Below are 26,760 nucleotides of genomic sequence, written 5' to 3' on the forward strand. Positions count from 1 at the left end.
GCTATTTTATTTTCACTTTTCTTCATCAAATGAAAGGTAAAGCGTGTTTGAGTTATTAATGTTTTGTTCAATCATTTACGTTTAACTTCTATATTCTTGTGTAATCGTTTTTTTTTTGTTTGCCCGTTTTTCTCGCTTTTCTTTGTAAGATTTGATTAACATTATGCTTATTCTTTTTTGTTTTGTTTTTTCATTTCATTTCATCGAACAACAAGTTAAAAAAGGGAACTCTCTATTAACATTGGCGGCATTGGCGTTTGGGAACAGGAATCAGAGCTTCTGCTGCTGCTGCTGAAGTTGTAGCTTATATTTGTTGCAAAAATTCATTAAAACCGAAGCATGCTTTGATTGTGTTACTACACCTACCATTGTGTTACTTTACTTTTGCGCCGTTTGCCGTGTCGACCGATTTTGTTACGCTTTTAACGCGGGTTGGCTCTGCGCAAAATGCGCGCTCGGTGTGCGTGTGTCTGTGTGTATGTGTGGTTTTGGATATGGTTCCATTCCTCTTCCCAGAGATTGCCGCGAAACTCTAGGATCTCTCTGATATAGTTTTGTTTGATTGGTTTTTCTCCTTATTTTTGCCCTTTCGTTTCGCCCTCCAGGGAATATGGTACAGTGGTTTTCAGGTTTGCTGTTGTTGCTCTGTGTGTCTGTGTTGCCTTTGAGTATTTCACTAATGCTGTTCAACAATAGACCTGGCTAACATTGGTTTTTGTGGTTTGTTTCTGAGAGTACATGTGATTGTTTGTGTTCCTGATCCGTGTGTGTATAATGTGTGTGTCCTATGTAAACGTGTGTTTTTGTACGTGTGTAAGAAGGTGTATATAAAATATAGTTTTGTTTTTGTCTGTTACTTATTCACTACGGTTTCGCTACTATTCGTTCAATGTGTTTGTGTGTCTAGTTAGTTAGGGTTCCGAAAGAATAGGTCTCAATCTGATACGTCAAAAACTGTATATCCAATTTAAACTTTTCTTTATTATCACATAGTTTGTTTCTCGGTTTTTTCTGCCCATTTCGTTCATTCTCTTGTTCGGTTGACCTATGTTACTCGCTACATCTCGGCGCCACGGTGCCTTTTTTGTTCTGCTCCTCCCGTTCATCTTTATCATAATCAATATCAACTTGCGCTGTCACGCGCGCGCGCCCCCGTTAGCGTGAAATCGTTAGCGTACTAAATTTATTAACGTTTTTTCTTTATAAGTTATCATTTAACGTGTTTGCTGCATTTAAGGAGCGCGCATAAAGTGTGGGGGGGGCTCTGCTGGGGGTTCTACGCATTAATACGCTTCCCGTTTACTATCCTAATCCTCGCGCTCGCTTTTTACTTCGTCTTGTCATGTAGGGGTTGCCCTCTATCATTAGGAGTCACCAGTCGTGTCCTTTCCCTGTTCCTTTCTTCTGTTGGTTTGCTGGCTGGGCAGACGATGCCGTGTGGGTGAATGAACGATTAAAATACACTACTACTATCTTGTTAAACTCTACACCTCGGCACGCAGCGTCGAAATGGTGGAAAGTAAACTACAGAAGATAGCGCGCCTTAAATTACCCAACGCCCAAACAATGTCGCGTAGTGGCAGGACTTAGAGAGCCGCAACTGGAGCCGGAGCTGTAGCAGTGGTTTCTGACACGTTTCTAGCTCCTGCTCCTTGTAAGAACGCGACCTCTCCTCATAACGCCCTCTGTGTAACCCCGTGGCCTCTAGCAGCGATTATTATTGAAGCACTCGGGGATCGGAGAGTAGCGCTGAAATTGGCAGCTCGGCCGGCGGATCTCGATCTTTGTGCGGTGGCGATCCCCCGATACGGACCATGATAGCGTGTTTACGTGTGTGTGAGTGTGTGTGGCGGGTGAGGTTGGTGAAAGCTAAAGCTAGAGATGCAAAAACGGCGTGTATGTTAAGTGTGCTAGAGTGTCCGAGAGCGAGTTAGGACTTCCAGGACTTGAGTTTCTTGATCGACATGCGCTTGAAGCGCGACATCGTTGAGATAATGTCCGACTCCTTCGCTTCCTCGTCGCTGAGCGTTTCGCCCTCCGAGTGGACCTCGCGCCGGTTGGCCGCGGACTTGGAGGTGCCGCTGCCCGTGCTCGTGCTCGAGAACGAGGTGTCCTTTTCCGAGCAAAACTTGGTACGACCGTGCCCGTGGTGGCGTCCCGATTTTGCCGCCGTCCCGGCCGCGTGGTGCTCGTGGCCGGCGCCGGCGCCGGTGCGCGCCTTGAAGCCACGACCCCCGGAGGACGAGGACGCGGTGGGATCACTCAGTGCGACCTGGATCGGTGACTTGGAGGCCAGCGAGTGGACCGACGTGGACGACGAGGACGACCCGCGGCTGATGCTGAACCCGCGGCTGATCTTCTCGATCGGCAGGATCGTTTTGCGGATCGTCGACGGGGTCAGCTGGCTGCGCTCGTGTATCACAAAGCGCCCGATCGTCTTCCAGTTGGCCTGCGTCACGTACACGTTCTCGTCGTCCAGCAGGATGCGCTGCATCGTGTCGTTGCTTTTGTTGCTAAAGTTGAGCTCCTCGACCAGCACGAAGTTGTTCGGGTTGTCGAGCCGGCGCGCCTTCAGGAGGGCCTGCGCCAGCACGTCCTGCGCTGTCGACTTCATCGGAACGCGCAGAATCGCGTACGGGATGTCCTGCGATACGTTGTACACGCACACGAGGAAGTTGTCCAGGTTTTCCAGTGCCAGCAGATCGTCGGCGGTCGCTTCTTTGCCAACAGCACCCGGGCCAGCGCCGCCCGTCACCAGGGACGCGGCGGCGATCGAGGCGCGCCGATCGGTGGTCCGCCGGATGGACGTCACCCAGGCGCGGCTGCTCGGATCGTTGCCGATCCGCTTGAGGATGAAGCGACCCTCGCCCTTCCAGTGGCCCTGCGCCTGCAGGGGCTTCTCGGTCGGGTCCAGCACCCGCTGGCTCGGTGGCAGCAACCGGTCCTTCTTCTCCCAGCCCCGGTACACTTCCTCGATGAGGATAAAGTTGGACATGTCCGCCGTCGACTTGTTCATCTTCGCCATCGCCTGCGTCAGCACGTCCTTCGTGGTGCTTTCCTGGGTGATCTTCAGGATCGTGTACGGCTTGTCCGGCACCACGTCGTACACGGTGAGAAAAAACATTTTCCGCTTCAGCTGCGGGACCTTCGGTTCGCGACTCGCGCCCGACACGTCCAGTCGGCTCGAGCCGAACAGGACCGCCGGCACCTCTCCCGGGTCGCGGTCAACGGCCGCGCGGCTCTTATCGATCCGCTGCAGCACGTACTGTTCGTCGATCTCGTCGTACGACCGATCGAGACTTTCCTCCTCGACCCGCGTGTACACGAACAGTGAGGCCATGTTGAGCGGCTGGTTGGTCGGGGAGCGCAACCGCACGTGCCGGTAACCGGGCCGGATGCACTTGAGCGAGATGACGCGCTGCGCAATGACCAGACCCGATTCGGCCTCGTACACGCTGAACTTCACGAACGCCAGATCGTGGAACATGATCTTGAAGTAGAACGTTTCGTTCCATAGCGGATTGAACGAGTTCTTGCGGATCGTCTTCGTCTTGCGCTTCCCACAGTCGACCGGAATGCCGAGCAGCTCGACCTCGACGAAGGTGCTCGAGTACAGGCCGGCCTGGTTGAGGTACTGGCCCGACACGATGTTCAGCACGAGCTGCGTCACGTGCAGACCGTCGAACTCCTTCTCGAGCGGGCTAAACCGACGGTACATCAGGTGCGACCGGTTCCAGAGGACGTCCGCCTTGCGCACGTACCCGCAGCTGTTGTTCTCCTCGAACATCGCCTTGTTGATGTGCATCGGAATGTCCTCGGTCTGGTAGTTGAGCGCCACCATCTGGATGCCGAACGACCAAAAGAACACCGGATTGAAGTTGGACGAGTCGATCCGCAACCCGGCCGGGTACGTGCGCATCAGCTGCGACTCGGTGTGCGCCAGCAGCCCCAGCGGATCCTTGCGGCACAGCTTCTTGGCGCTCGCCTCGTTGATCGACGAACACTGGTAGCACGGGTGGTTCGCGTTGGCCATGGTGCGCTGGCGGGCCGCGCAGTTCGCGGACGACGACGGTGGCGGCAGGTGTGACTCGCTGCCACTGATGCTGGCCGCATCGTAGCTCAGCGACAAGCTGTCCGACAGGTGGCTCGACGACGGCAAGCTGAGCGTATCGCCCGAGCTGTTCTTCAGGATGCTTCCAACCGTCACGACGGAACCGCTCGACTTGAGCACACTTTGCTGCGCCGTCGATTGGCCCCGGTCTGTGGCGGACTGTGGCTGCTGCGGCGCCTGACTCGGCTGGACCTGCTGCTGCTGCTGCTGCTGCTGCTTCGGGTTGGCACGTATTGAGTTGTGCGGGCTGTAGGCGTTCAGGCCGCGGAACTTTATTGCTTGCACGTAGATCACCAGATCGGACAGCTCGCGAGCAATCTGGTTGCTGCGCTTGCGGGATCGCTCGTCCTGGTCGGCCTTCGTCTTCGTCGGTGTGATGTTGGAGTGACACACGCTATGCCTATACTTATCTTCTATTGATCCCCAAGTTGTGTGATATGTTTTTTCTGCAACGAGCCCAAGATTGTTGTGATTAAGCGGAACAGCGTGGTCGGGTTTCGATGGACCTACCATCAATATTGTCAAAATCGTCGTCATCCTCGTACTCGTCATCGCTAAACTCTTCGTTCAGCGAACTACCGCTAGTGTTGGATATAATTGAACTGGCTCTGCTGGATAAATTCGATTGTTTGAACGTATTCTGTCGTCTGCCAGAAAGAGAACCGGAGGGGAGAGAAAGAATGGTCACTTGTGACTGTTGTGTATGGGAAAGGCGGACATATTTGTTTTTAGGACGAATCTATGGACTTTTTTCAACGTTTTTGTTTCCTTTGCATGTGTTTTGATGACATTCGACTTTTTATGTGTAATGCACGTGTTCAAGTACATTAAATTAGCTTTTTTCGTTATTTTAAGGTTTTTAAACGCCTGAGCTATGCAATTTGAATGACACTCACAAAAATTGTGATGCACAATCTAAACGCCTGGGTTATGCAATCTGTATTGCACCAAAATGTTTCAATGGATAATGCCCTTCAAATCAACAAGAGACCAGGCGCCTCCTTATCCATCACGAATTGTTTTCTTAAAATAAGCCTAGCGGATGAACTGGCAAGTACTAGGCTGTGTATAAAGTCTTGCGGGTCGATACCAGAGGGCACTGCTACGGGTCTAAATTTTTTTTGCTATATTGGTACACTCTTCATATAAACGTATGTGAAGTTTCATTTCAATCGGCCACGTATATTTTTTTTGACAAACCATTTAGTAACGACGTCTCACAGTATTTTTTAGAATGGTAAAAATCAGATACCGTGCAGTGATTTAATTTTTATGTTTGAAAGGTTTAAACGCATAGGAGATTTATGAACGAATGTTAAAAGTGTATAAGAACTCTTTACCTTTAATTAGGTGGTAAAAATGGGCAGTTATGAGTTTAGACGTGGTCGTAGTAGCCTTCAAGACGATCCATGTCAAAAACGTCAAAAAACAGACACAACATCGGAAATCGTAAAACAATACAGGATATCGTTTTCGAAAATCGTCCAATCACTGATAGAAATTAAGTACAAGACCTAGCCAACTCATTGAGCAGTTTAACCAATATTTTGACTGACGTTTTGGGTTCGAGAAAGCTGCTTGCAAAATGGGTGCCGCATTTGCTAAAAATGGAACAATGCACCAGGTCACAAAAGCAATTTGAAAATGGCAAAAATCTATTAATTAAAGTTTAAATTGTTGTAGTATCCACCCTATTCAGCAGATTTGGCCCTTAGCGACTTCCATCTGTTTTCAGACAAAAAAAAACCTGCGTGAAAAGCGTATTCCATCAAATGATGACGTCATAACAGTTGTAAAAATTATTTTGACATGTCGATACTAAATGGCTTGTAAAAAAAAAACTAAGTGACCGATTAAAATGAAACTTCACATACGTTCATTTGAAGAGTGTACCAAATTAACAAAAAAAATTAGGCTCGTAGCAACGCTCTCTGGTACCGACCCGCAAAACTTTATACACAGCCTAGTATATGCAAGCAAAACACACTGGAAATAGTTTAAAATTACTTAAACTTTGATTGTAAAGCCCCGTTTACACGTAGCGATATATCGTTGCAATGCCTTGTATCGATTAACCGAGCGATATATCGCAGCCAAGGTGGAGCGTCTGCACGCCACGATGTATCGTTGCGATTTGCAATCGCAGATCTCGGTGTCATGGAAACAGCCATGGAAGAAACACTGTGTTTGTCTGCCTTTGGATTGTGCGTTTCGGTTACAAAGCAAAAAATAGAACGTACCAAGAGTACTAATCGGTCACGGTGGTCAAGGGAATGGCTTTTAAAGCGAAGCCATTATTCTCACGTTAAACTTTTGCTTTAAAAACATTCAAAACAACATGTCAAACCGCCATCAACACACGCACACATGTCTATCCACCGTCAGCACACGCACACATGTATGGAGATTGGACCGAAATTGATGCTCGGCGCATTCAATTTTTTTGATCTGCCAATCTGGTCGTATACAAGCAAATTGGTTTCATACAAGGCATTGCAAAGATATATCGCTACGTGTAAACGGGGCTTAATGTCTAGTTTGGTTGCGTCAAAGCCCGCCAAAAATTGTACCAGCAATGCAAACCGTAAACGTTTGATTATTTCATATGAAAGAAGGATTCTACGCAACAAGGGAAGGCTAAAAATTTGGATTTGCCATAGATAACTTGTCTATTTTAAGCTAATATAACTAACACCCTCAGTTTTTAAGTTGACTTATGACCGCCTTTCCCCCCCATAGTGCGGGCGACGCGACTTACGACAGTCCGGTTGATAAGGTGGCCGGTATTTCGACGATGAGCTTCTTGTTTTTGATCAAAATCTTGTGCTTCAGCGCCAGCGGCGACGGCAGGTACGGTTCGTCGCTGTAGTCCTGATCGAACATGAAGTTGGTCACCAGCTTCTCGCCGAAGATTGCCTAATTACGGAACGGAAAAGGAGGGCTGGCGTTAAGGTAGTGAACCGGAATGGGCCTCAATTGGGCGTTCTAACCTGGAATATGTTGGCCATCCGCTGCTGCTGCTGCACCGAGCAGTGGTTCTCGATGGATAGTATCACGGGGTAGGAAGATTGGATGAAGGCAGATTTATTTATTGCTTCTACGACGGCCCGGAACGGAATCTTCGTGGTGAACGTGTGCCCATGGTAGATGACCGGCGTCCCGTCGTCGCCGTCCCAGCAGTCGAGCTCCACGCACCGTGCGCCTGTCAAAACCGAAGAATTTGTAATCCGATCAACGGATAGGGTCCCGGCCCGAGGGGGGCCTCTGACGCACCTGTTAACAACACCTGGCTGTACAGCTCGACCGAACTTTCGCCCTTAAGCTGGTGCCCGGTCAGGTACGTGTTGTGCGAGGACGCAATGTAGTAGTGCGACAGGGGCAGGTTCATGTAGGTGCTTTCCGGCATAATCTCGCTCAGGAACGCGTAGTTGTCCTTGTCGATCATGTACCGGGCGAACCCCTCGAAGCTCAGACAGTTCTCGATGCGATGCGCAGCCTCCGGTTCGTGGCGCTGGTCCGGGGCGAAACGGGACACGGGTTAGACAGACTGGGACCAGGGCCGGATGTTCGGCAGGGGCTAACACAAATGTACCTGTATAATGGCTTTCACATCCTCATCCGTTTTGATTTCCATCTGGCGGGTTTCGAGGAACTTTTTTAGCGTCGATATCGTGATGACCTTGTTGCTGCAGGACAGGAAGTCGCTGCTCGAGCCGGTGGCAATGTGCGCGATGCTTGACGCCGCTATCGCATCGAAGTACCGCTTCTGCGTGTGCTTCGCCTCCGTCAGGTCCATGTCCAGCGAACAGTTGCGCGTCAGCAGACCTGCCAAGGGAGACAGAGAGAGAGTTAGAGTTATCGAGCATGTCCTGGTCCGTGTCGTGCCCCGGGAACTTACCGATTTTTCGTTTCACCATCGCCTCCGACAGTTCCGGGGCGCTGCGACTCTTTTCGCCGTTCAGCGCCGTCCTCGAGATGGTCGTCACCGAGAGTTGGTCGAAAATATCACGCAGATCTTGCCGGGCAATTAAACTGTGACAGAGAGAGAGAGAGAGAGAGAGAAGGAGGTTCTAAGCACCGGAAGGGAGATGCTGCCCGGTCCTAAACCTACCTAAACGATCGATAGAGTGATACAAAGCTTAAAAAATCTAATTGAGTATCGTAGGTAACTGAGCCGATCCGGAGGTGCTTCACGTTCTGCCACAGCTGATCGTTCGAGCCGTTCCGTTCGCGCGTGCGCCGCTCGATCGAGCGCGTCCGGTAGTCGACGCGCGTGTCCAGCAGCATCGAGTCGGACGGTGTCGTATCACCTCCGCTGCCACTGCCGGTGCCACTTCCGCCGCCGCCCGTCTGGTTGGCCTGGTTCAGCAGGTTAACGACCGAGCGCTTCTTGCGCATCTTGGTGATCGACGAGTCCTTCTTGGAGGCGGAGGACGCCGCGGCCGCCGCCGCCGCCGACGACTGTTGGTCACCCGTATCGTTGAGCTGCGTCCCAGAAGACGATTTGATCGAGGACAGCCCATAACAGCGCCCGCCGAATGCTTTGATTGCGTCGGCCACGGTCGGCTCACTGCAAGCGCCCTCGTCAAGGTACAGCTGGATGTAGAGCTCCTTCAGCCACAGCATCGACCGGTCGATGAGGATCTGCTGCCGGCGGATACCGCGCAGCATCCAGTTCAACCCGACGTACCACGCCCGGCACAGCATCGGCGGGCAGAGGATGCACAGGATCCGGTTCTCGCTGGCCGAGCTGCCGTACAGCAGCGTGACGCAGCACTCGACGTGCGTGAGACCGAAGCGCTTACCGGCGGCCAGTATCTCCGCGTCGTACTCGTGGTTCCGGGAGCCCATGTTGATCTCCTTGATCGTGCCGAGATCGAGCCCGCCCTCGTCCAGGTTCTGGCACTGCGGGCCCGCCTCCAGCTCGCCGATGTTCGATGCATAGCGATTGGCGAACTTCCACGCCACAATCTCCTCCGGGTTCACGTTAAGGCTAAAGTCTGAGTGGAGAGGAAGGGGAGGCAGATACTAGAGGCCGGAATTCCCGGACGCTCGACACACGGTACATACCCTGCTGCGATTTGATCCGCCGCCAGGCCGTTTTCTGCCACGAAACGTACGAACAGGAGCGCTCGAGCCGCAGGTACACGTAGGACGACCGGTCCGACGGGGTCTCCGTGTCCCACAGCACGCACGTGGTCCCGTGGTGCAGAATCTGTGGGCCAGGGGGGGAGAGCAGAAGGCGGGCATGTACTAGGAACGTCGCGTGGGTCGCGAAGACCACCGAAATGATTGAATACCGTCGTCCGGCCTCATAATTTGTAATTCATTAAATCGCCACAAACTAGCCGACGCCAGCCGACCAGGGCGGATCCCTTACGGCCCCGTGGGCGCAAAAGACATTAATGTAGGTCACAATAATTCGATATTTGCGATGATTGAAATTGATGCCCGGTACGGCAGGCGCACGCACGCACGCAATGGCGCCTGGTGCCGGTTGTTCGCAGAACTCCTGTGACAAATAGCCACCGACAGCCATGGTCAGCGCTGCCAGGCAAAGAAAGGGCCCCCGTGTGTGTGGGTGTTGTGTTCAAGGATTACAGCAAAAAGCGGGTGGGCAGCTCCATACTGGGACGCCCCATACTCGGGGTTGTTCAATAAGTTTAGCGGCTCGATAAGAATAACATAAGAACAAGGATTAGAAATACACCTTACTATTCAGTATGGTCTCCCTGAACATCAATGGTTGCAAAGTACCTCATCATTTGATAAGATAAGTGTTAAGACCTCATCATTTGATAAAATATGCTTTAATCCATAAACAAAATTTCTTTCGCATCCTAAAAAACTGACGCTAACACATTCTTTGCCGATTTCTGTACATGAACTCCTTTTGGAGCCGAAGAATCAGTCAAAATATTGCTTACACTGTCCAATGAGATGCCTAAGGCTTCTACTAAATCTTTTCTAGTCACTCGACGATTTTTCAATACGATATCCTGTATTTTTCATAAGATTTCAGGTGTTGCTACTGTTTTTGGACTTCCTTGTCATGGATCATCTTCAAGGCGTTTAGTTCAGCAACCCGTCTTTCTACTGTACTAATTGAAGGCAAACAGTCCATTGAAGGCAAACAGTACTTTTAACGTTCGTTCATAAATTTCCTTTGCTTTTAAACCATCCAAAATGTATTCTATTGTGAAAAATACTGTGACATGTCGATTCTAAAGGGCTTGTAAACAAAGAATGAAGTGACAGATTAAAATGAAACTTCACACACGTTCATATGAAGGGTGTACCAACATTACAAAAAAAAAAGGATTCCAGCAGGTCCTCTGTTATTGAAGCTCACAACTTATTGAACCCCCTGGTACTCTGGCCTCCATCATCCTCCACTAAATCTGGGCGCCCTTTGTTTACGGACGGTGGCCCGGTCGCTGTTGCTACCACACTCGATCCGCACCGGTCGCCCACTCGTCCAAGAGCTCGGTCTCGAGTGGATGCTGCTGCCGGTGTCAGGAGCACTTGCGATGCGGCTATGTCTTATCATAATGATACACCTAATGTCGCCGTCGCGTATCGGGCAGCATTGTAATTGATTTTCGGTTTCGGGCCCCATTGTGATGAGCCGCCGCCCACGGCTTATGATTGAAATATTACCGTGATAAATTTCAAACACACACACACACACACACACGGTGGGCATCCTCTTCATCGGTGAGTGGCCGCAAGTCACAAGGCTCGCCATAAAGCCGCTTAACGTTATCGCCATCGCCGGCCGATAAGAGAGGACCGACGACGGCTACACAGAGATGAACGTTCGGGGAGGGCTCCATTTCATGAAGTCATCGACTCGGTAGATTCGCTTCCAGCTCCGGATGGTGGCCGTGGCCGGATTGCCTCGAAGCTTGGATTGGATCCGGGGATTAAATGGTTCAAATCGTATTTGGCCAAAGCCAAAGACGAAATTGGAAATTTGGATTGGATTTTGTTGCGAGAAGCCCGAGCAGCCTGAGCATCATGGTTGCCCCTGGCAACCATGCATGGTGTGCCAACAGCCAACAATCTAGTAAACTATGGACGTACCTGCAGTACGTGGTGATCGATGGCGTTGGTTTTGGTCGACGCCAGCGGGATGATGCTGATGCCGTGATCGTAGAACAGCGGCTGCACCGGGTTGTAGTTGCCGATCTCGACCTCGTAGTCCTCCTCCTGTTCCTGCAGGTTCGACGGCTGGTAGATTGGGGTTTTCGTTTGGCGCGGACTGTTGGCCGCCGCCCGTAGGTACTCCAGTAGGCTGTGCGGTAGCTCCCGGCACAGCTGATCGTGGTGCTCGATGAAGGCCGCCAGTCTGCCGACGCTCGAGTCGGTACGGGCGCGGATCTGAGCCACCAGCTCCTCGTCATCGCCATCCGGCGTCCGGCGTTCGTCCGAAGCGTCGTCCGACTCCACCGCTGGGACCGGTGTCCGTGGACGCACGTCAATCGGAAGCTCGAGCGACAACAAACGGGCCACGAACTCTTCATCCTCGCGCAACGGCAACGGTGGCTTGCAGTCCCCGAGAAAGTACTTCTCACTGACCGGATGCTCACTTCCGGGCTCGCCACCGGCGGCCGACTGCTGCTGCTGCTGGGGCACGGTCCGGAGCAGGGTTTTGATTTCATCGACGTGATTCCGGAAGTACGGTATCATGCGACACGTGGCGATACCCTGTGGATGGCGACAGTAGCAAAAATGCATAATTGGCTCTCGAGCCCTTTCCCGCAGGACCTACCAGTGCCCTCGTGACGGCATTCTCGTACTCGAGGCTGTCGAACACGGTCGTCAGAAACTCGTACACCGTGTTCCGTCCCGTTCGATCCGTGGCCGACGTCCAGAATGCTTCCTTTTTGATTGATCTAAAAATAACGGCCACACGGCCGAGAACGGACGGACGGAGTAGAGCGCGTGAACGAGCGACGAGACCCCCTCGGTTGGACTTGGGACTTGGGAGCGGCCGCGTAGCCCGGAGCAAGGATAACGGAACAAGGTGAGCGATTCGGGCCAATACCCGGGGGGAAGTTTGTGTAATGAAATTATAATTCACATTTATAGAGCGAAAAGTGAAGCCAACCGAATGAAGGAAGCCCCTTCCGTGGCCGAATTACGCCGCCTCTGGGCCTTGGGGTGGTCGGACGGATGGATGTGTTTGTTCTGCGGCAATCACGGCAAGATCACAATGGCAAGAACCTCGGCAAACACACGGAGAAAGAGAGAGAGTGAGAGAGCGGCCATGCGTCCTGGCGGGTGTCGATGTAGAATGGACACAGGACGGAAGCAAGTAGTTTCCGCCGGCCTACAACCGTCGAATGCTGCTGGAGGCCGAAAGAAACCCCTGCCTCCGTGGTCCGACCCGCTCCGGCACCGACTTCCGGCGTCCGTGCGTGCTCCGTCCGGTGTGTGTGTGTGCAAACACAATGGCAACGTTGGGAACGGGGCGTCTCCATTGTGGTCCACTCGAGAACTAAGGCTGCTGCTGCTGCTGGTGAGAGGTTATGTTCAAACACTACGCGCGCGCCGGTGACCCGGGCCCTGAGGCGTGACCTGAGTGTTGTGTTCCCGGGGGGTGGCGGGGTTGGAACTCTAAATGCAAATGCATGCCCACCCGAAGAGGAGGAGCCCAGCCGGAGCCGCGTCGTGGCGAGAGTAAGCAAACAGAAAAACGAGAAATCCAAGGACGAGTCCGTGCTCCGGGCCTAATTAAATGAAAAAAAAAACTACGATCCGTTCCCCGGGGGCCCACGGGGATATAGGGGAGGGGGGGACACACCTTCGGGCCGAACTCAAGACTCACTTTAGACCATCCACTATCTCTTTAGCACCATTGAAGTTTCCGATGTTCCAGCATGAAATAGCAACACGCAACAGACATGCAAAGGCCGCTTTTCGTTCGTCTTGTGTACCTTGTGAGAGGACAATATAGTTGGTCCACGCGCTGGTCTGCGAACGAGGATACAACGATACAAGGATGAAAGGCGTTTGTTCCGGCGTTCGTTCGTTCTTCTTCTCGGAGCCTCGGCGCCCGGGTAACGTACCTCATCGAATCGTTTGCGTATGGGACTCAGTGACGATGTAAAGCTACTAAAGGGTGACTTGAGGTGCGGCGCACCACTGCCACCGCCGCCGTCGCTTCCGCTGCCTCCGCCGCCGCCACGCCACCGTTCCTTCTGCAGCTCATAAATGGCATCGTTGATAAAATCCACCGGCGATACCTAAAACCAGGCGAAAGGGAAAGAATGTACTCGGTGCGGTCGTAAAAGTGTCACGGGATGAAGGGTAAAACAGTTTCATCGACTCAACTCTCTCGCACACACACACACACACAGACAGGACACAGGAATGATTTAAAAGGGCCGCTCCATCTTCATCTCCACTGGGGGGGCGGAAAGGAATTCGATCGAAGGAGAAGCCACCGAAGAAGCTCGGTTCGTCGGCTCTGTCAACGGGCATTCTAATCGATCGACAAGACTCGACTCGACGGTTTCGGGCGTTCGCCCGACCCCTAACGGAGCGGAAAATCGTACCATCGTGTATCCGCCCACCCCGGCGAACCGGTCGAAACTGGATTTCGGAAAATTCAATCGACCATCGGCGGCGGCGGCGCGCCACCGTGTGTTTTCATTTTGCGTACGACACGCGCTGCGGAATGTCGTCCACCCCGACCAGCCCGCCCCCCACCGAAATGGCCGCGAAGGAATGGTTGTAAATTTTCGTTGTCGTTGGCCGTCTTTGTTTTCTTCTTTGCCCGCAGCTGCGGCCCTCGTCGTCGTCGTCGTCGGTGGGTCGTTTTCATTATGAAGCCCATTCCGGTGTGCGATGGCGACGACCAAGACGACGCTTCCGGAACGTGACCGAGCCGGAAAACGACGCCATCCGGTCGACGCCAGCCAGCCAGCCAGCCAGCCAGCAGTTTGACTTATATTGGGCCTATCGTCTGTCCCGTGCGTGCCTTCCGGTCGGTGCGACGGGAGCCACGGAGAGCCATTTTGTCATTTACGGTCCCGAACTCGCTGCTGCTGCTGCCGGGGACCGCTGCTAATCTTGCCCGCACGCCTTTCGTGGTTACATTAAGAAGGACCCCCCCTCGAGGCCATGTTTGGTGCCTCTTGATTTGTGATTTCCATTTGTTTCGAAAGCCCAAAGCGGCACGCAAGTGGCCCGGGTTTGAAGAATGACTGCTAGGGCTGCAGCAGATTTCGGCCGCGTTGAAATGTTATAAGTTTTTGCATCATTAATCAGACCCGGTGCCCGGTCCCCTGCCACTTGCCCCCCCGGGGGGGCGTAAGTAAGATGTAAGGGCTGACGAACGGGCTGACCGATTGACCGAACGCGTTTCAATGGATTCGAAGTACGGGGAGCTTCAAACGGCGGTCTGTGCAATAAGGTGGTGGAATCAATGAAGGTGGAGCGAAATGCCGGGTTTGGGATGAAAGACCAACCCAACTTACAACTTACTTCTGAACACCCCGTGCAACATCGGAGTGAATCTGAAGGGTCCATGAAGCGTCTCCGCTACGCTCGAATATCAAACGCTTTTCTCATTCCCCGGGCGATCCGAAGGAGCGCCTGACTGGAAACCTTGCCTGGCAAAGGCGTTCCATTCTGGAGCTAACTTTAAGGGTTTTGCTGCATGGGCACACTTCGGAGACACGCTCTTCTAATTCACGGACTTAAAGCTTTAAGTCCGTCACGCTTTCGCACACTGGAAACCATCAAAATTGCCTTGTCATTGACTGTTTGTGGACAGTGTGGCGGGCCCTTCGATCTTGAGCGCCATCATGGGCACGTCAGTGTTGTAACTATTCGTAGAAACATTCCATCGCTGGTGCTAAGTTGGCTGTGACTCGGCTCGGCGTAGCGTAAGCCAGGCGGCGATGGACTTCGTTCCCAGTTGGGTGTAGCGGGTCGATCGAGCACTCTAACGAGCCAATACACTTTCCGTGTCCAGATGGCCACCAGGGGTGAGAATTCATCCAAACCCCATTAAATGAATGCAATATAGACTACTGTGATCAACAAGTAACCGGAACCAGTTTGTCATGTATGCACCTTGGGCGAGGTGCGATGACGTTTGATGACAGACAGCTGTCAATTTCCATACCACGCGGAGCTATTGGAAGTGAATCCTCGTGTTTTGTGCGATTCGAAAAAGTAAAAGTCTCAGTACATAACATAGTAGACTGTGCGTCAAAAAATACCGGATTCGTGGAGAGACAATTCTAGGTTCAACTTCCTGCGTAATGTTTTTGCAGAATAAATGGATAACTTTTGAGTTATAGAAGCGAATTCCCGGTACTTGTAGACCACATTAGCACACACACAAAAGCCCGGAATCGGATCGGGTTAAACCGTGCATGAATCATGCATCTTCCGGTAACGCTATCTTTCCATTGTGTGCGAAAGCTCGGACCAAACCCCGAGCATGGCCCCGTTCGCGGAAATGGATATTTTTAATCAACGCCGCTGATTGTTGTCCGCGAGTGTGTGTTAATTTACGGTTCCGCCACCAAACAATCGGGTGGGGGGGGGGCGGGATTCTCGCGCTTTTCCGAACGTGTGGACACGTGTTCGGTGATCGCGATGAAACAATAATGGTTTCGCCACAATTCGCCCTCATATTTATCACCGTCCCGCACTCCGCGCGTATTAATAAGCTCGTAATTTACGGCGGCCGGCGGCCGGAGGGCTCGGTTTTAAATTTTTAATTACACACACGCACACCTGCCGGCATCCCGATGCCGGCCCGGGTGCATCGGGAAAGTCGCAAGTCACGCAGTGTGCCAACTGGCAGCCCCCCGGAGGCAGGACTACTGCGGACCCCTTCCGGACCGCACCAATCGATGTCGCCGTCCGAGAGGTTCGCCTCGAGATGGAGATGTTGTCGGTGTCGGTGTCGGGGAGAGGCCATGCCAGAGAGGCCATGCCATAAACGAGATTAAATATGTCCTCTACGCAAAGGTCCGCCCACAGGCAGCGTGTCTCGGGGGCGTGCGTCTGGCCTGGTGGCTGGGTGTGTGCCACATCCCGGGGTGAGAAAAGCAATCAATTTGGAGTATTCGAGTCGAGGATCGGCAGCAGCCCGCTCTCGGTGTCGGTTTGTTTCGTTCACTCAATCGACCGGAGGATGCGAGATGGTGCGACCATAAGAATGTTTGCCGCTGGGGATGGGAAGATAAATAGGGCACTTCCCTCCGGTGCCGGGTTGGGAAGGGGAGAACCGAGGTACGCCGTGCTCGACCTCGGACCGCGGGCCCCGGGCGATCTGGGCGATACATGCCTTCCGGAGCGCAGCAGCACCAGGACTCGTCGTCGTCGTCGTCGAGTGGAGGTCGAGTATTGATTGGGTGCCACTTATGAGGCCAATTTTATTATTTGTGTCCACCACCACCACCACCGGTGACGGGAAAAAGCCATTAAATCAACCCCAGAGCCTCATCATCGCAGGCTCCAGCGGAGCAGGCCACAGCAAATTACCGCGCGCATCTAAATATACTATAAATATATATTTTTCTATTTGACCTTGCCCGATTCTGACCCCCCGAGTGCCCCCAAGGGGGAGCGGTGGGCGAAAGAAGTAGGACGCAGCCTCCGCGCGGTGCTCCGAGGACTCCGAGGCTTAACCCCTCAACAATACCGTTCCGCAACTTGTTGGCACAGCCCAATCTTGCGCCGGCTTCAGGGTGTTTATTTTTCCATCACCATCATCATCAGCATCATGATCATCGTCATCATCCGTATTTTGTTGACACTTTCCGACGCGCCCGGCCGGGCAGAAAGAATGCGGGAGCCAGCTGTCAAAGGTGGCGGCCACGAGACGTGGGTACTGCTTTCCCGGAACCCCGTTTTCCGGGCGCAGAAAAGCTGATTAATGATCTGGAAACCGAATATTTCCATGTCAATTTTGCATAACCACCGGCAATCCGGCTTCCAGGTTTCAGCCCGGTATAGGATCGGGGTCGCCAGCCGGAAGCGTTCCCGGAGCCGGCTAGCCCGTGCGGCTTTTCGGTTACGGATCGATGGCGGCGGCGGCGGCGCCCGGGATTCGCCTTCGGACCTGTGCCGCCGTCGGATCGAATCCGGCGCTCGCAATGATCCGATAATCAGCGACATAATGAAGCTAATTAGTTTCACATTTAGTATTGTGATTTATTAGATCCCGGGCGTGCTCCGCGCGCAGGAAATCTGAGCCGTGCGCCGTGAGTCGGCGGAAAAGAATGCCACGGATGATGCCTCGGATTGATGGAAGTGGAATATTTTTGAAAAGTTGGTCGCCCGGTGGAAAAGTTTGGAGTTGGAAAAAGTTTCCGAAACCGACCAAAAACCCAACCCTCTCGGTGCTCGGGTGTTCCTAGAGCTCCGCAGCAGCAGCTCCGGGAAGCTGATAATTAATTGGTGCGTGTGTGTGTCTGTGTGCACGCACACTGTTCGAGTGAAAGGCGTTCGCTCGATTGACCTTTACTCGTGCCATCGGCCGGACCGGACACCGGGTTCGGTGAAGTGTCGGTACACGTCGCTCGTGCCTGTCGGCTAATGGCGGCGACAGCCTTCGACGCACTCCCCGAAAGTATCGATCGATTGGCCTCTGACCTCCTGTTGCACTGCACCGTTGGGATGTTGCTCTTTGGTAGCAACCCTGAACCGAACACATGGGTTGAAAAGTTGCGAGCCTAACACATTCACTTAGTTATAAACCTTCAACAGAAAGCTGTTAAAATTTCATCATATTCTGTTCATTATTCTCACAGTTTGTTTGTGAGTTTGTGCTAACAGTGACACTATTCTTGTGATTTTAAAGGATCAAGCACAAAAATAACTGACATTGTAAAGATATCAAACAGACGTGTTGGCTTTAAATTGCATAAACATTTGACTACGAGAAAGCTCTGTTTAAAGTGTTCCATGTTGCCCAAAAACAAGAACGTGTTGACGATTTTGAGTAGTGTTTGGCCATGTTCAAACGTAACAATCCGGAATTTTTGCGCAAATGCCAAAACAACATGAGCTGAACTTCGAATTGCCCACATTTCCACATCGTCCGTATTCGTCAGCCAGTTGAACTCCCGAACCATCGACCGTATTTGCCAGATTTGGCGACTGCTTCACAGACCTAAAAAAAAGATAATATTAAAATCTTAAAGCAGCGCTAGAAAGACTGTGGTACTCTTGAAGGAGATAACGTTGATGAATTAAGCCAATTTAGAACAAACAAAAATGCGTTTTCTTTCCTAGCTTCGCGACTTTTCACCTCTTGTTGCGCCCGCTTGGTATCGTGTCCTGAACGCGTCCCGCCTGCTACGTGGTGGACGGTTAAAAATGGGGAAAAAGTGTCCCAAAGAGTCCATTCCGATGCCGTGATTGAGCTGTTTCGGCGTGCCGGGTTGAGTTTTATCGAACCATTTGTTTGGTGTTCGGTGTTTTTGTTGTTCTAAATAAAGGACCCTAAGGACCCTGCTGCTGCCGCTGCCGCCATTAAACTATTCTCGTTAACGGGGCCGTGCCGGGGGGGGCCCATTAAACGGTTGGTTTCCGCTGCTCAGCCACCTATAGATAGTGCTTCAACCGTGTCCAGCATCGGTGACCCCGGTCCAGCCGCCCATTTCACAACCCGTTCGCAGGGGGCCGAACCACTCAATCGGAAGGGCCTATTAATTGACCATGAATAAGCCAAATCGGTCACCGGCAACCGACGCCGATGATGAGCCGCGCCGGACTTCTTTGTGAGTGTGCCCTCGAGCGATAAGAACGACTTCCGCGGCCAGCAGGAGAAAAGCAACCCGCTGAAGCAACCCGAGTCCGATAAGTTCCGAACCCAGCCCACGTCGTCGTCGTCGAGTTGGAAAAGTTGGCGTTGGGCGGAAAGTTTGCAGAAATTAAACTGAATTTCAATCACACACCACCACCGCCGCCGCTGCCTTCGCCGCCGGTGAAGTGATTTTTTGCGCCACAGGGCGTGTCATCCATCATCACCGGCGCTCGGACGGACGACGAACTTTCGGAGCACGGCGGCTGTGGGTATCACCGTGCCGGATGATGGCCGCGAAAGTTGATTATGAGTTGAGGTGACGATGTGCTGCAAATGAATAATAAGCCCGCTCTCCCGCGTTACCTGGTAGAATAGCTGGTACTCCATGTCGGTGATGCGGAGGGCCACCTCCTCCGGGAAGTGCAGTATGTTCTGCAGCTCCTCCAGCTCGCCCGAGAAGGGCACCGTGACGGCGGCCGCCACTAGTGTGCCGCCACCGCTGCTGCCACCGCCGGCGCCGCCTCCGCCGGCGCCGCCACCGGTGGCCGCGTTCGAGATGGTGGCCGCGGTCGTCGAGAACGTAGCCGTTGCGGCGGCCGCCGCTGACGCAGCCACGTGCTGAGCGGAGGAGCTGGCAGCCGCCGCCGCCACCGTGGAAGCCGTGGCCGTGGCCGTGGTTGATGCTGCTGCTGCTGCTGCTGGCGAGTGGACTGGTGCTGGCAGATGGCCAGCGTGGCTTTGTGCTGGGTCGTCAGTATCAAGTACAGCATTCTTCTTGTGCCGGTCGCGACCGCCGTCGTTATCCACCAATGTTCGGTGCCGGATTGTGCCACCCTCACGATTAATTATTATCTTTCCACCGATGATCGTCAGCTTCCGGTCCTGGGGGTCCGCGTGGGCCGTCGCCGTCGGTGCCAGCGCCAGCGGCGGCCGGCCCGTCGACAGTAGCAGCTTCTCGTCGGTAATGTGATCAAATGGAAGACTTGGGAAAGCTTCACGCATGTTACGCTAATCGACGCCCGGGGGGAATTAATTTGACATTTTCGGTCCCGGTCTCACGCCCCCGCGCGCTCGGGTGTCCTTTGGCCCCACGGCAAAGGTCGCACGCGCGTGTGTTCGCCGAAGATTGCTCCTTGCTGGGTGTGTTTCTTCTGACGGCACCGAATTTTTGATCTGCTGCTGCTGGGGCTCCCGCTCTCTAGTAATCGGATCAAGCCCGTGTCCCGTGTTGTTTTCTGCTCACGCTCACGCTGATGGTGATGGAAAGCAATTTACGGTGGAGTACGAACTTCCATCACGCCATCACGCGCCGAAGGACGCTCCTATCGCCTGCGCCCCCTAATTGCGCGGATGTTAGCGGCCGACTCCGACACTCCTGACGATGATGATGATGGCAGCGATGGAAAACTATAGTTTCGTCGTAGTAACGGGTTGCGGGAACGAAGATTGCATGGCCGCAACCCCTGCGGAAGAAAGGAACGAACGAACGAAATGGAACAAGTTAGACACTAATTAATTATTCACTGTCACCTGCAGCGGCTACCACCGCGGTCCGCGGGTCCACGAAAGCCTAACATTGTCCCAAGGGCCACGGAAACACCTACAGGGCGCGCAACAGCTGACGGGGCGAAGGCTCGGGCCGGCCGGGAACAGTTGAAGCACTTGTTTACCATGTCGGCATGGCCCCGTGTAGTTAAATACTTAACGGCTCTAATTTCATTGCCCAGTGCCGCTGACTGCAAAACGGTGCATCCCCAATGGCTGTCAGGCCAAGCGGAAGAGAGCTCGAGAGACCGCGACCGAAAATGGTCGCTATTAAGTATGATGATTGTTGGTACTGGATAGCCTTGTAAGTTTTGCGGTTCAATAACTCGGTCACTCGGTCGGTCGGTCACTTAATTCTTTCTTTACAAGCCTTTTAGTATGCACGTGTCATAGTATTTTTTTAACATTTTTCTACATCGTGCAGTGATTGAACTTTTATTTTTGAAGAGTTTAAAAGCAAAGGAAATTTTTGAACGAATGTTGAAAGTATGTAAGAACGCCTTGAAGACGATCCAGTTCGCTTTGAATCCATCCAGTTGCCTTTGAAATGCAAAACCACGCTTCGTGCCCCCTTTTTCCGGCGCTCACTTGCTACTCAGTGTGGCTCGGCCAGGGCCAAGCAAGTTTGCCCGAGGATGCGGTCCCCAAGATGAGAGTGAGTAAATCAAAGGATTATACAATTTGTGCACCCATCCCGCATCCCGGGATGGGATGCGAAATTTGGTCACCTCGGCCCACTCGGAAGTCGGTTTGAATTTTCCCGGCGGTCCACATTAACCCAATAGAAGCGCTGGCGGCGGTAATCGAATCAGCGATTCCCCGAGCGTCGCGCGACCTTCCTGACGCGGGGTCCTTCGATGGCAGCCCGTGGCAGCCCGGGGCCCAAAAAAGGGCCCCGATCAATAATACGCTGCCCCACCGGGGCCGCACACACCGTTAAACGGTGTGGTCCGCCGACCGAACCCGATACCGTCAGGACCGCGTGCCCGAAAAAACTAACAGCTGGACTGGGCGCGGCGGCGCGGTAAGGCGCTCAAAATCGAATCAAATTTATTGATTCGAAGGAATGGTTCTGTGTTTTGCCGCTGCTGGCAGCGTGGCCATCCGGCGGCTCTGTATACTCCGTTTTCGATCAACCCAAACTTTGTGTCGGAGCGAACGCCATCTTGGTGGTGGTCGGCTTCTCGGGTTGGACACTTCCCTTCGTAGCAAGCAGAACGAACATGCTGGGAAGCCCGAGATTAAGGTCTGCTGTTTTTGGAACAACACTTCTAGGAACAATTTACGTCGAGCGACCCGTTTGACTTCCTCATTCCTGGCTTACACGGGGCCATCGAACGAAAAACGCTGCTCTCGGTAGCGCAGATTAGCTGCGGCTCCGTCGGTTTATGGGAACACTGGGGGGTTTAAAAGCCCGGAAAAGTCAGGTGGGCGTGCTGCGATGGCAACCTCCAACCTTCATCTGCCGCCGGGCCCTTTTCGCGGGTGCGCGATTAGAACAGAGTCACCAGGACGCCTCTTCAGGCTGGCGCTTGAATTTTCATACGGATTGGATACGACCAGGACTCAGCCCCTCGGGGGGCGGGCTGCATCGGTGCTCTGGCGGTGGCTGGTGAGGATAATTACGATGAACTTGTCTTGAACACGTAAAAGCACTATAACTTACCCGAATGACACTCGTCGTAATGAGCTGGACACGGAGGAGTGTGCGATTTGTTTGAAGCTTGAAGCGTGGATTTTCTTACACCCCGCGCACCCCACCCCACAAGCCGGCAGCGGGCGGGCGGGATTCAAAAGACAAACTGAAGTTGCGGTACATGCAAAAGCGGCCACTCTCGGCCACACGAAGGTCGCAGTCGGCGCCGACACCCGACACACCCAAGTGCTCCGTGTCATCCATGCGAGCGAACGCGGCGCGCTGAGCAAACAGCAAAAGCAGCAAAGTCACGGCACGGTTCTCGGTACACTATCCCCCTGGTCAGGCCACTGGTGCACACGTGCGTGGGTGTGTGCTCAGATGACACACACCCGGCGTTTGGGGTGCCTAGTAATCCTCGCACCGAGTACCACGCTCTACGGTGAATGTTTCGCAGACGGCGTCGGCCGTCGCGTGGATGACAGAAAGCCGCCTGCGGGATCCACACACACCCAGCCTGCTGCTGCTGCAATCTGGTGGTGGTGCTCGAAATGGGGCGCAAGCTGTCAACCGGAGAGTCAACCGCAAGCAGTTGGGACGAAAGATGAAAAAAACGTGAGATCACTCTTCAGAACAGCGCCCAAGGGCAGCGCACCGTCGAAAGGCCTGCACCTCGGCACGTCCCGGATGGCCTTTGAATGCGTGAAAGCTACTTCAGGTGAACCGGTGTTTGTGGTGGTGTCCAACTGCTAAGTAGTCCAAATACACACGGAGCTCTTGCTGGAACTTCTGCGTGAGGTTCCAGTGATTAGAGTACCAAGAATCGCCCAGAACGAAACGGATTCCTATTCTGCTTCTTGCGCGAGGGAGTATCCATATCCTCGGCCGACGCCACCACCCCAATAAATCACGAACCAACGGCGGTTCGCGGTGTGGCCCCAACGTCGAACGCCGACGTTTATGGTGCCGTGCCAGCAATTGCAAACTTCCTTTCACATTATTTCCATTTCCGACAGCTGGGTCGCTGGGTGCTCGTCAGGTCGGGTCGGGTTGGGAAGATTCGCTCGCCGGCCAACAGGTTGCCGGGGTGGCGGGGGTGGCGGGGACGGCGATTGGCAAATTTTACGAGCTGCCCACACACATCCACACACACGGGCGCACAGCCGCGGTGGCGCAGCCAAGGAGATGCGCCAAGGAAATGGTCGTTCGCGTTCCGAGCACCCGTCGTCGTCGCCGTCGTCGTCGTCGCCGTCTTCGCCGAAGAATGGACGCCAATTTGTCGGTTTGGTTGCCGCCCACCCGGATGCGGAATGTTCGTTAACCTTTCACGCCACGGCGTGTGCCACGGCGCATTCCACGTCCGGGCTGGAGTAAATGTTTACTCAGCGGGGCCGGAGTTGAATGTTGGAATTCCGTGTTTAGGTTGCGTACGATTTCGTCCGTGACGTACCCAGGCGTTACGGGGGCCCGTAGGTCCCGTCACAAGCAATCACCGATCGCTGCAGTACGGAGCTCCAGACTAGACCACTTGGTTCTACTTGGTTCATCCAGAAAAGGTAGTGCCAAGAAGAAACCAAAACTCGATGACTGATTCCGTCGCCCATCGTCGGGGCACCGAAGGGTTAAGCAACCCCCGGGCCGGATGCAACCGGAGATTCGCGCCAATCCAGGATCCTGGACCCGCAGGTCGCAAAAAACAACCGGGCCGCGACAAGACTAATGAGCTCTCGCTTGCCACTCGCTCGCGTTCGGCGGCCCGCGAGGCAGCAGAGAATTATACGCTATCGTTTTCGCTGCCACCGCCTTGGGAGTGCAGTTTTCCGGACGTGCCGCTCTGTGTGTGTGTGTGTGTGTGCCCGCATGTCTAGTGGCTGGCGCTGGCAGTCAAAACGTCGACGGGCTCTCATTCGAGTGCGGTTCGAGCGGAAATTTATCACGACACGCCGCCGCCGCCGTCGGTGGTCGGTGGAAAATCATGAAACAAAGGCACCACACACACCCGTGCGCCGCCACGCCACGCGACTCAGGAGCCCGCACGGAAGCCCGGATGTCATTTAATGGTTTGTAAGTCCTTTGCGAACTTTCCTTTCCATTTAGCGGCGCCCGCTTGATGGCCGGGTGGTGGTGTACGACGGGCGGGGAAGCGACATCCGGTCCCCTGGCGGGATCCGTGCCCCGGTCGGGGAGTGAAAATGAGTTATTCCCGCACAGCAGACGGCAGGTGCGCGCGCCGCCATGATAATGAGGGAAACGTGAAACTGACGATTCATTTCCAATTCGTGGCCAAAGTTTCCCACGCGCGTTTCCGGCCGCCCGTCCAGCCGTGTGCCGTGTACCGTGTGGAGTCTGCTGAATGGTGGTGCTAAAATAAACAACAACATGTGTACGAAAGTTGCACGAATGTTTTGCCTCCGATCTCCCCGGTTCACCATTAGGAGAGTTTCCCCGGGCCCCGGTTCCCAGGCCCCGGCGCTGGCCTGTTCTGTTTTCGGTGAAGACGGCTTCCAACTGTCACCCGCGGTGCCATTGTCGGCCGGCGTCAGGCGAAAGAATCGAAAAGGTAAGGAAAACCCAAACTTCTGCCGTGGCGCGGCGATCCTCTCTTCATATGGGGAAACTTTTCAATCCGACATCCGGATGGATAATTGGATTCGCGCGGCGGTACAGCGGGGGGGCAGATGCGGGGCGTGGCCTCATGAGCAGCAGATGGCCACGCTGCCGGTCCGGTTTTATGAGCAAACGCGGGCGCCAGTTCCAGATGATTGCTGATTTCGGGGTACGTGAAGCCGGCGACGTGGAACGTGGACTTCACAGTTTCTGTCTGCAAAAGCGACCAGCAAATTATGCTAATTCGAAAATAATCGTCATTTTACCAGTTGTTGGTTACAGAGAAAGTGTAACTGTGCGATTCTAATTCGGCTCACGAAACATAAACACTTTTGAGTGTGAAATTTAACATGTCGACACACTGACATTTGAAATCCAATATTTGTTGACAATCACGTGACGTGATTTCTGACATTTACTTTTTGGTAGAAAAATATTTCGAGAATACTTTCGACGCTACAACACGCCGACTACGAGTGGATCCATTTGTAATTGTTAACTCACCTTTCAAACGGTATACTAAACAAGTGGCTCAGTAGGCCGCCTAATGAGGATCGAGTTTTCGAGGTAGGTGCTGTTTTTGAGATGCAAAAGTTTTTGCAAGTGTTTTCCCCCACGGCCAAAATGTACCATCGCACATTTGTGGCCCGTGGCTACCTGGAAGTCAAAACCATCCCCGAGAGCACTCCACCCAAAGGATGCTGTCGGAGTGGCTTGAGCGGTGCGCTTCCAGGAGCCGTCCGGCGTCTGACAGAAATGCTTTTAAAATTTGCCAAGTAGTATCCTCTGCGGTATAACGTTAAAGGGGTTTGTACGGATAGGGCTAACAGATTTCAGTTATATTAATTAATGTCGGATACTTTTTTTTAGAGTTACAAGGAGTTGAATCTCAAAAGCGAACGGCTTTCCGTTGAATGAGAACTCTTGGCGGCGCGTTAGCCAGGGCTCCGTCATTCGCGGATATTGAACCCTGCCTGAAATCAAACGAAATGTGCCAAATCCTAAAATACTGTCTTATTCATTGTTCAAGAACAGGGAAAGCCTACTTAAGCCCAGTTCAAACCTCACAAATTTCGTTTAAAAAATTTCGTCAGAAAAACTTGGTTCCTTTGTTATTCTGCAAACATTTTCACAACGAATCTCCGATTCGGACTCGGAACTTTCTACCGCTACCTGTCCAAAGTGCACAGCTGCCGAGTTCCTGGACCCGGCCCACCGAGGCGCATTACTTTTGCCAAATGACTCTTTGATTATGCTCCTATCGGACCGTTTTCCGTGCATTTGAAGGGCGAAAGAAACAAAAAAGCCTGGACTGTGAAACTTGATCGAACGGGGCCATTAACACGAAAGATGCGGACGGGCCGATAGTGGCCACCGCTCCGACAACTCTGCCGAATCCGTTCCCCGAACTGTGTGCGTCGCACCGTCGGAGTTCTTAATCGCTTTCATATTTGTTTTTCATTTAACCAACCAACCAACGGTGCCAACCAGCAGCAGCAGCAGCCGGCGATCCGGAGCCCGAATTAGCAGCGCCTGCCGGCCGGAGGAAGTGGACCAGAAACGAGCCCAAACTTGCAACCCAGCTCCCAAGGGGCGCTGGTGGGAACAGTCAGAAAAGAGTTTACGATTTTTACGTCCGGTGGGAATTTTCGGAGTTTACTTTGCAGGCGGCTCGGAGGTTGCGAGACCAAAGATCCACGGCAAGGCCACCCCCATCGGGCGTCGGGCGTCGTAATCCAATTACCAGCGGCAAAGTGCCACCACCACGGCCGGAGAAGTGACGGTCGGACCAGGTCGGGATGTTTTATTTTCCAAGTTGACTCATTTAATTTTCCCCGTTCCAGATTTCCTTCCACGGAGCTATTTTTGCACCTCACGCAACCCTTTTTCGGTGGTGGCCCCACGTGCCAGGCGCCCACCACATTGATCGATAGGAAGCCGTCTCACTCACTGAACATGATGCGCCGTTATCCTTGAGGCTATGTAGGTCCCCGTTGGAAAGCCGGCGAAAAGTAGCAACATTATAAATACCGTCCTTCGAAAACATATCGAGTTCCGGGGATGGGTCCCGTGATCGGA

General features: G+C 53.2%; 1 protein-coding gene across 1 annotated transcript; it reads right to left on the reverse strand.

The window, feature by feature from the left end:
• Positions 1 to 1,930: 1,930 nt before the first annotated feature.
• Positions 1,931 to 19,895, reverse strand: LOC128273298 (1-phosphatidylinositol 4,5-bisphosphate phosphodiesterase epsilon-1-like). The gene is made up of 14 exons (XM_053011236.1): positions 19,257 to 19,895; positions 13,186 to 13,362; positions 12,945 to 13,090; positions 11,886 to 12,009; positions 11,198 to 11,821; positions 9,182 to 9,326; positions 8,223 to 9,111; positions 8,010 to 8,143; positions 7,704 to 7,936; positions 7,385 to 7,622; positions 7,102 to 7,313; positions 6,870 to 7,027; positions 4,622 to 4,758; positions 1,931 to 4,557 (listed from the first exon to the last, which is right to left on the reverse strand). Exons 1-14 carry the CDS (start codon positions 19,893 to 19,895, stop codon positions 1,931 to 1,933), a joined length of 6,483 nt encoding a protein of 2,160 aa, XP_052867196.1.
• Positions 19,896 to 26,760: the final 6,865 nt, after the last annotated feature.

The sequence above is a fragment of the Anopheles cruzii genome, chromosome 3, assembly GCF_943734635.1.
Source record: "Anopheles cruzii chromosome 3, idAnoCruzAS_RS32_06, whole genome shotgun sequence".
Lineage (NCBI taxonomy): Eukaryota > Metazoa > Arthropoda > Insecta > Diptera > Culicidae > Anopheles > Anopheles cruzii.

What these genes read in the sequence shown, in the direction of transcription:
- LOC128273298 (XM_053011236.1), bottom strand. Translation starts at nt 19,895, where the DNA reads ATGCGTGAAGCTTTCCCAAGTCTTCCATTTGATCACATTACCGACGAG. An exon ending in TCGATCACCACGTACTGCAG is followed by an intron (nt 9,327 to 11,197) that starts GTACGTCCATAG and finishes CCTGGCCCACAG; the next exon opens with ATTCTGCACCACGGGACCAC. An exon ending in GATGGTGAAACGAAAAATCG is followed by an intron (nt 7,937 to 8,009) that starts GTAAGTTCCCGG and finishes CTCCCTTGGCAG; the next exon opens with GTCTGCTGACGCGCAACTGT.